At 53.4% G+C, this 10,000-nt stretch overlaps 1 protein-coding gene across 1 annotated transcript in view; it reads right to left on the bottom strand.

Annotated features, from left to right (window-relative positions):
- Positions 1–10,000, bottom strand: part of LOC125034570 (serine/threonine-protein kinase plk-1-like) — a 219,869-nt gene that overhangs the window by 9,599 nt on the left and 200,270 nt on the right. Inside the window, exons 4-5 of the mRNA XM_047626466.1 lie at positions 770–981; positions 407–504 (exon numbers count right to left, since the gene is read on the bottom strand). Of these exons, the coding sequence (XP_047482422.1) occupies positions 407–504; positions 770–981 (310 nt within the window). The remainder of the gene's footprint in view (positions 1–406; positions 505–769; positions 982–10,000) is intronic.

Here is a 10,000-nt window from a genome sequence, read left to right as displayed (position 1 = left end):
TATAATTATATATATATTAATAATTTTTTAATATATAATTATATATAATAATTAAATAAAATTTATAATATAATATATATTTTATTTTATTATTATAATATAAAGATATAACTAAATAAAATATTTAATATATATTATTATATAAAGTATATATATAATTAATTTAAGATAAAATAAGATATTAATATATATAATATTTTTAATAATATATATATAAAATTTTATAATATTAATATAATTATATAAAAAATTTTATAAAAATAATATAGATATATTTTTATATTTTTAAATAATATTATATATTATATTAAATATATTAATTTATATATCCACTAAATCCACACCCCCTTCACAAGTCAACTTACTGTATTAGCCCAGTCCCAAGTATTGAAACGCTCCCAAGCACTCCTGATGCAGCCCATGGCCCAAATATCCGCTTCGTACGAGTGGCCCAACTTGTTCAGTACTTCTGGCGCGATGTAATTCGGGGTTCCGCATATTGTGCTGCGAAGGGAAATCCGGATTAGAATAAGCCATGATGAATAAGTGTGATCACCTAAATACGGGATGACTTAGGAATACTCGTTTTGGGACGTGTTATCTCAACTTGACGCAGATTCAAAGAAGTTAAAGCAATGTGACACAAAGCTCGACCGTTTCTACGGCTTGGCAACAAGAATAGGTTGGCAACTACAAGGCCTTTGAAGTGGAGGGATTCCTTCTCACCCGGAGTCCTTTCCACGACCCCCGTCCGCCCGCGCACACTTACACATTCCTGTTGTCATCGACGCGCGTGGCTAGGCCGAAGTCCCCGATCTTCATGACCATGTCCTCTGTTAGAAACATGTTGCCCAATTTCAGGTCACGATGAATAACCTGCTGCTGGTGCACGTACGCCACGCCCTCGGCCAACTGCCGCATGTAGTAGCGCACCTCCGGCTCCGTCAGCGTTCGTCGGTGTTTCAGCACGTGGACGAGGCTCTGTCGGGAAGGGTAGTCATTAGCATCACGAAGATATATCCAAACAAATCCCTTTGCAGCACGAACGATCGCCGCGTTTAACGCCACATTAACGCTCTACGCCATAGACGCACCTGCCATTTGGTTTCTTTTCTATCATCCACTGAGAGAGAGAGAGAGAGAGAGAGAGAGAGAGAGAGAAGAGAGAGAGAGAGAGAGAGAGAGAGAGAGAGAGAGAGAGAGAGACAGAGAGAGAGAGAGAGAGCGTTAGTGCCCATTAAAAATATTAGCAAAAAAACGAAATATTATATCCATGGACTTAGTTCCTTTGACAGACGAAGCCAGGGAAACAGACCCGGAAACAGATCCCTGCTGCTGATAACTTGCGCATCACTGGATATTTGGAATCGAAAAGCTACGCCACGTCAAGCCCTTCGAGGCGCCACGACTTTGACATGGTCTCCCCAAGAGGCACTGGACTGCTCCGAGTGGCCCGGTCAGAGGCACGCACCATACTAGCCTTAGAAATTCAAAAGGCAAGTGAAGTCATCTCTAACTCACGACGTCCACAACTTCGCCAAAATTCTATTCTTACTCGCACACTTCCTCGCTTCTTTTCAGGCGCTCCACCTCCTGCCGACAGCCATCATGCAGATCATGCGCCCCACACGGCGTCATTCCCGGGGCGGCCATGCGCGGCAAGGCAAGGTCCTCGCTCATCTGCTCTTAGCGCGAGTGAACGACCATCTTTTACGAGCACAGAGACCTGAGCAGTCTGGTTTTACACCCAAGAAGTCAACCGTAGACCGTGTCTTAGCACTTTGTCCCCTTGTCGAACGCCGACTTGAGTTTCAACAAGGTATGCTTGTGTTGATCTCAAGAAGGCTTTCGACTAAGTGCACCGGGAGAGTCTCTGGAGCCTACTGGGTCTCCGTGGGATCCCCCGGGGTTATTGGTTTGCTGTCTAGCCGGTATACAGATAGTGAGAGTGCTGTCTGCCTTTTTCTCGGTGTCTGCCAGGGTGTGGCAAGGGTGTGTCCTGGCCCCAACCCTTGCCTTGGACCGTAGTTCCTGTGGGGCATCAATTGGTAATTCCAAGGCGAAGCTGTTGGGACTCTCGGTCGACTGTACCAAGACCAAGGTTCAGGAATTTGGATTTGTTGGATGTCTATGTTCAGTCTGTGCATGCCTGTGGTGAGAACATTGAGACCTTGGATAGTTCACTTATCCTGGTAGTGTTGTGCAGAGCGACAGAGGTTCTGACAGGGAAGTCACTCGACGACTCGGCCTGGCCTATGGCGTTATGGACTCGCTTAATTGGAGTAGTTGGTGCTGTCGGTATTTCACTAGGACTAAGATCAGGTTCTTCAGAGCGCTGGTGATCCCGGTCTTACTCTACGGGTGCGAGACCTGGACACTGAACAGTGCTCTTCACAGAATCATGGGGTATACCTTGAGGGATCATGTGTCCAATCAGAGGATACTCCGTGAGACTGATTCAAGACTTATTACCAGTCTGATACAAGAGCGCTTATTTCACATCTATGGGCATGTGGCTCGTTTTTCTGGGGATGATCCGGTTTATAGGGTTATCTCCGAGAGGGTTTACCCAGGCTGGGGAAGGCCACGGAACTCTTGGCTGAAGCAAGTCGATCAGATCTGCCAAGATGTGCTGGGGGTGGGAAGGAATGCTGCCTGGAGGCTTACTCGGAGGACCCCAGGAGGTGGAGGCAAAGGTTGGGCGCGGCAAAGCGCAGCCATGCGTATGCCCCCTTATGATGATAATGGTAATTAAATATACCTATATATATAATATCTAATATCTTATATATGTATATGTGTATATCTAACATCTAATACACACATATATATAGATGCATACATGCATACATACACATACACACACATATACATATACATAACCTAGCCACTAGGTAGACAAGCTAGTCAAAGCCAGTGCCGGTCCTAAGCCGAGGTAAACAGAGAAGGTTGGCGTCAGGATGGCATCTGGCCGTAGAAAAATCTGGCAGAACCTACATATACATATATATATATATATATATATATATATATATATATATATATATATATATGTGTGTGTGTGCATATTCATGTACATATGTATACACATACATACATATACATGTACATATGTATACACATACATACATATAAATATGTATACACATATATACATATACATATGTATACACATACATATAACTATATATAATCATATATATATATATAACTATCCATAAAATATGATTATATATACACATTCACACGCACCGAGCGCTGTCCCATCTTCGGCCGTGCCCCCCCCCCCCCCCCCCCGCTCGCCTTTCACTTCCCGTCACCGAATTCTTGGACCCGAGAGGCCGGCCCTCCGTCTCCGAAGGTCAAGGGATAAGGGCGTCCACAGCGCAGCACGCACGGCTTTCACATTTAAACCCACAAGAGAAAAACGACGAGATCCACTTCCGTTTCCAATAGCGGACTCGCAGGCTGCAGCTAGGCACAACAAAGCTGAGGCCGCCTCCCTCGCCAGGAACGGAAACGTGCGAAAAGAAGCCGCAGAGTTGAGCCGACTGGCGCGCACAAGGAAGCCCCCCGGGCATCCCCCCCCCCCCCCTCTGCGCGTCAACTGTGCCCACTGGCGCTCAGTCGCACACCTGCGCTGCCCCGCTACCTGCACGCCCACCTCGCTTGCCTTCTCCCCCACGAACGCCATTCCTTTGTCGAATAATTCAGCCTTTCCTGTCACGAGTAAGTCCGAATTTTCGAGCCAGAGATGACCGCGCCCGCTGAAGGGCACGCCCAAGAAGGGCGTGACGTCCGCAGCCAGTGCCATGCACCGCGCCTGCAAGCAATTCGCTACCTACGACGCCGTCGCCGATGCTCGTGACGAGTAGGAGCGAGCGAGCGCAATCACTGGCGAGGTAAAAAAAAAAAAAAGAAAAAAAAAATGATACCCGCGTTTCACACAGACAGACAAGCAGGTACGTCACCTAAAGTATAAATCCTCCCAGCCAACATACTTGCAGATGGGCAAGCAAGAGGAAGCATGCGCTCGCGCCCACACGCACATGCACCCATACATCCCCATTCGCCAACTCACCTACCAATCCGTTCCCTTGCTCGCTCGCTCGCTCTCCCATCCACTCACTCACTCGCTCGCTCGCTCGCTCGCTCGCTCTCCCATCCTGTCGCTCACTCGCTCGCTCTCCCATCCACTCGCTCACTCGCTCGCTCTCCCATCCACTCACTCACTCGCTCGCTCGCTCTCCCATCCACTCACTCACTCGCTCGCTCGCTCTCCCATCCACTCACTCACTCGCTCGCTCGCTCTCCCATCCACTCACTCACTCGCTCGCTCGCTCTCCCATCCACTCACTCACTCGCTCGCTCGCTCTCCCATCCACTCACTCACTCGCTCGCTTGCTCTCCCATCCTAGCCTCCGGGCTAGTACAGTGGTAACGTGTCGGCCTCTCATCCGAGGGGTCGGCGGTTCGCGCCCCGCCCAGGCGCGAGAAGTTGCAATTGTCGCCTGGAGGTTACTGCTGTGGCTGGGCACCACGGCGGGTAAGGACTAAGACGAGTCAGCACCAGCTGACACACGTTAGCGAGTCGACATTAGTCGACACAGGCCGGGCTCTCCTCATTGGCATAGCCCGGGCGAAGCTCAGCTTCGCATATCGGACTTATCCTTATCTCCCATCCACTCGCTCGCTCGCTCTCCCATCCACTCGCTCTCCCATCCACTCGCTCTCCCATCCACTCGCTCTCCCATCCACTCGCTCTCCCATCCACTCGCTCTCCCATCCACTCGCTCTCCCATCCACTCGCTCTCCCATCCACTCGCTCTCCCATCCACTCGCTCTCCCATCCACTCGCTCTCCCATCACTCGCTCTCCCATCCACTCGCTCTCCCATCCACTCGCTCTCCCATCCACTCGCTCTCCCATCCACTCGCTCTCCCATCCACTCGCTCTCCCATCCACTCGCTCCTCACCATCCACTCGCTCATCCCATCCACTCGCTCTCCCATCCACTCGCTCTCCCATCCACTCGCTCTCCCATCCACTCGCTCTCCCATCCACTCGCTCTCCCATCCACTCGCTCTCCCATCCACTCGCTCTCCCATCCACTCGCTCTCCCATCCACTCGCTCTCCCATCCACTCGCTCTCACCATCCACTCGCTCTCCCATCCACTCGCTCTCCCATCCACTCGCTCCTCCCATCCACTCGCTCTCCCATCCACTCGCTCTCCCCATCACTCGCTCTCCCATCCACTCGCTCTCCCATCCACTCGCTCTCCCATCCACTCGCTCTCCCGATCCACTCCGCTCTCCCATCCACTCGCTCTCCCATTCCACTCGCTCTCCCATCACTCGCTCTCCCATCCACTCGCTCTCCATCCACTCGCTCTCCATCCACTCGCTCTCCCATCCACTCGCTCTCCCATCCACTCGCTCTCCCATCCACTCGCTCCCTCACTCACTCTCCCATCCACTCGCTCCCTCACTCACTCTCCCATCCACTCGCTCCCTCACTCACTCTCCCATACACTCGCTCCCTCACTCACTCTCCCATACACTCGCTCCCTCACTCACTCTCCCATACACTCGCTCACTCACTCACTCTCCCATACACTCGCTCACTCACTCACTCTCCCATACACTCGCTCCCTCACTCACTCTCCATCCACTCGCTCCCTCACTCACTCTCCCATCCACTCGCTCACTCACTCACTCTCCCATACACTCGCTCACTCACTCACTCTCCCATACACTCGCTCCCTCACTCATTCTCCCATCCACTCGCTCCCTCACTCACTCTCCCATACACTCGCTCACTCACTCACTCTCCCATACACTCGCTCCCTCACTCATTCTCCCATCCACTCGCTCCCTCACTCACTCTCCCATCCACTCGCTCCCTCACTCACTCTCCCATCCACTCGCTCCCTCACTCACTCTCCCATCCACTCGCTCCCTCACTCACTCTCCCATCCACTCGCTCACTCACTCTCCCATCCACTCGCTCGCTCGCTCTCCCATCCACTCGCTCGCTCACTCTCCCATCCACTCGCTCGCTCGCTCTCCCATCCACTCACTCACTCTCCCATCCACTCGCTCGCTCACTCTCCCATCCACTCGCTCGCTCACTCTCCCATCCACTCGCTCGCTCGCTCTCCCATCCACTCGCTCACTCTCCCATCCACTCACTCACTCTCCCATCCACTCGCTCACTCGCTCTCCCATCCACTCGCTCACTCACTCGCTCGCTTGAAGCAAACACCCTCCGGCTAATTTTATCTGCTACACCCCCACGTAAACAGGGATCCTCTACACAATAGGGATCCTCGCCCTTATGCCCTCAACCCAGAAGGCCCACATTTGCATGACCCGTGTGGGTAATCTGTGGCCCCAGCTGTCTCCTGGCGAGGCCGATACTGTCTCGGGGACGAGCGGACACAATTACGACAGCAGGCCTGCTCAGATTTTTTGTGCCCAGGCCAGCGTGAAACCTACCATTCTTTAGGGCTTTAAGGCATCTCACCAGCAGGACGAAAGACAATTCGAAATGTTACTGCCGACTCGGGCGCCGAGAACACGTAGCAGAAGCGACACGGCTGCCGTCGCAAGGCTGCTCGGCGCACGCGCCACCAAGAGACCCACGGCTGGACTTGGTCCATTCGAGTCCAAACGGACGAAATTCTAACGCCCGAAGTTCAAAGGCCTAAATTCAAAAGCCTGTGGCGTCTATGGGGGACGACGCCGAAGGCAAGGATGACGAGGGCGAAGTGAAGACGAAGGAAAGGAAAATGAAGCAATGGAGATGAGGGAAAGGCAAACACGAAGGTAGGGCTGGCGAGGCAAAGCGAAGACGGGGCAGGAGATGGCGGGGGCACCAGAGGTAGCCCCAAGGCATCCCTTCTCCGTCCCGAGATTGCGGGTGCGGGCGGGTGCGGGCGGGTGCGGGCGAAGGGGCGGGAATGGAGAGGTTTTGTTGTGGGGTGAGGATGGGGGGGTAGAGGAGCGGTGGGGGCATAGAGGGTGCAGAGGACGGCAGGCAGGGCCCCGGGCGGTCGGGACCTGCCAGCGGCGAAGTAGCTTAACGCAACAAAGTGCGCTTAGGCAAGCCCATTCCCATCCTTTGCGTCGCTCAGAGCACCCGGGGTCATTCGTACGTGGCCCAGCGCCGCGCTCTCCCCCGCATGCCCGGCGCTGTAGCTGCCGACATCTCTCCGCTACCTGTCAAGGATTGTCCGGAAGGAAGAAAGAAAAATGACAATACTTCCAACAAAAGATTGCTGATTGGGAAGTCATGCACGAGGATCCGCCCACGTCGGTCCACGAAACGGCCATCACACGCCAGCTCGAATCCGAGGGAATGAGGGAACAATCAACCCGCCTCCGCCACTCCAATGAAATCTACCCACCCGCCTGCCACCAGTCCCATCAACCCAGCCCAATCCGCTCTTCCACTTCCGCAGATCAAGATGGCAATAGTAAGGTCTATTGGCGCACACAAACCCAGGAAGTCTGCGACCTTACGTCCTGCGGCCACGGCGCCCTCGGCTTCCGCAGCCGCCAACTGCCAGGCGCGGAGGCAGCGCCGCTGATACCATCTCTGACTTCCATTGACCCGCGATTATGATCAATGGAAACGGCGGCGCGGGTTCAGGAGACACAGGGATATAGTGGGAACGAGGGGGGGGGGGGGGGGGCTGCCTGCACGGCGCTTCGGGGAGGCCGCCCGACGGGGATCGAGAGCAGGGACGGGACATCGACGGAGAGGCCTGAGCGTTGTCCTTGCGAGACCGGGCTGTTCGTGTTCATCACGTCTAGATCCTTTGAAGAGCTTCTCCTTCCCCGGAAGCACATTCTTATCTTATTCAATTCCTCTTTGCCTATTCAAATATTTCATTAATCGAAATTCTTTAGCGCTCGCCTTTGCCTCTCTAGGCTCCTCCTGCTGCTTGCTTGTTTGGTTTACCTGCGCTCCATCCGCGCATGCGCACGTCATCTGCCCAGCAGATTTGCTCACGTGTCGCCGTATCAACTTGTTACCCCCCCCCCCCCCATGCTCACTCAAGCGTGCGTCTCCCCTCTTTCCGATTCCGTCACGTCATATTTCGCATTCTTAACGTGTTCCCGAGAAGCTTCTGTCACAAAGCCCCACGGCTGCTCATTTACGGGCCTCAGCCTGAGAGGACCCGTGCAGATGGACTCCCCCCCCCCCCCCCGAGTCTCAGCCTCTTCGTGCTCATCAAGGCCGATCATCCGTGCGACTCGCAATGCCGCGCCGCGCCTTCCAAGGCTCAGAATCGGCTCAGTCTCTGACTCGCCCTTAAAGCCTGGGCCGAAGCTCCTTCACTTTTGCCAGAAAACGGTACTAAAAACGTGGAGGTTACTGAGTGAGTGCGCGTGCGTGCGTGCGTGCGTGCGTGTGTGCGTGTGTGCGTGGAGGTCTGCAAGAGAACCTCCTAAGTGACCGCCACAGTTAAAACGAGGCAGCAGCTCGGGGGGGGGGGGGGGGGGGGCTGAATCAACTCCGCGGCCGTGCGATCAAACGTTTCCAAGCAGGTCACCTAAGAACGTTTCTCCTCTCTCGGGAAGGGGAAACGTGTGTGGGCGGAGGTGGGAAGGTCGGGCGGAAAGGAAGAGAGAGGGAGGAAGAGAGAGGAAGAGGAACGGGAAGAGGAACGGGAGGAGGGAGGAAGAGGAACGGGAGGAGGGAGGAAGAGGAACGGGAGGAGGGAGGAAGAGGAACGGGAGGAGGGAGGAAGAGGAACGGGAGGAGGGAGGAAGAGGCGGCGGCGGCGGCGGCGGTGTGCGGGTGGCTGGGAAAACTCACAAAGGAGGCGGCCAACGTAAGAGCACGTGAAGCCCCTCACAGTAAATTACTTTCTCTTGAGGTGTGCACACGTCTTTTGACCGGGTTAATTGAAAATCTGCCTCCGGAGATGTGGCGCTCTCGCTATACAATCATCCCTCACAATGTGGTGCAACACAAGCCTGCGCTCTTGTGCATCTCGAGACCGTTCCTCGACACACAGCCTTTCAGCCTGCGACTTGCCCACTCCAGGAGTTCCCCTCTCTGTCTGTGCCTGTCTGTCCGCACCTGCGACGCGCCAGCCCAGGGTCAGGGTCGGCGGCCTCCGGAAGCCACGTGCGAAGAGGCACTTGACACACCCGCCTTCGCGAACAGACGGCGCTTGTGGCCGCGCGGGCAGAGGCTATCTGTCCGAAACTCCGCCAAGGAAGCGCAGTTCAAGAGGCCGTTGTCCGCGACGACAGCGATTCTGTCCTGTTCGGTAACACAGCAGTCTGTGCAACAGCACCCTCAACGAACCACGACGCAAAACATTATTGCCATCTAAGGACCACAAACCTAGGAAGTGTGTCAGCTGCGTTGTCAGTTTCACCGTCAGCTGGGGGACCGGAGAATCCGCGGAACTCGCACGCCTGTCCTGAGAAGCAGAGGATACTCACGGCCACCGAATTTCTATTAAATCAAGGCTCAGGGGCCATTTTTTGCGATTCACAGAGTGCTCTCCAGGCTCTGACCACTCGGGATAAAGGTGCAGGAAATACTGCAAATGGCATCAGTATAAACGTGTATTGTGCAAAAGAACGAGGCCATGAATACGTTTTGTGTGGATTCCACATGTTGGAATCCCTAGGCATGATCATGCTGATCGCCTAGCAAAGTCAGCATGTGACGAGCGAAGTGTGAATATAGATCTTGGGATACCTCTTCCTAGGATTTTATACATCATTAAAGTTTCCTTCCAAGAGGGCATGGCGGGTTTACGCAAGATTCATTCATCTATGATTTACATAAAACAAGAACAAGACAGTGTGATGTGTGACTGCAAGAATCTGGCTTGGAGATAGACTGTACTGGCAGGTCATCGAAGAAACTAAGTGTAAACTGTGTAATGAAGAATATAAGCGAATGCTTGTACATTATATCACAGAGTGCCTTGTGTTACAGCCTTTCAGACCACCTAGCATGCGGTACGG

Source organism: Penaeus chinensis, chromosome 18 (genome assembly GCF_019202785.1).
Source record: "Penaeus chinensis breed Huanghai No. 1 chromosome 18, ASM1920278v2, whole genome shotgun sequence".
NCBI classification, from domain to species: Eukaryota; Metazoa; Arthropoda; class Malacostraca; order Decapoda; family Penaeidae; genus Penaeus; species Penaeus chinensis.
This window is presented reverse-complemented; position numbering and strand designations above follow the sequence as displayed.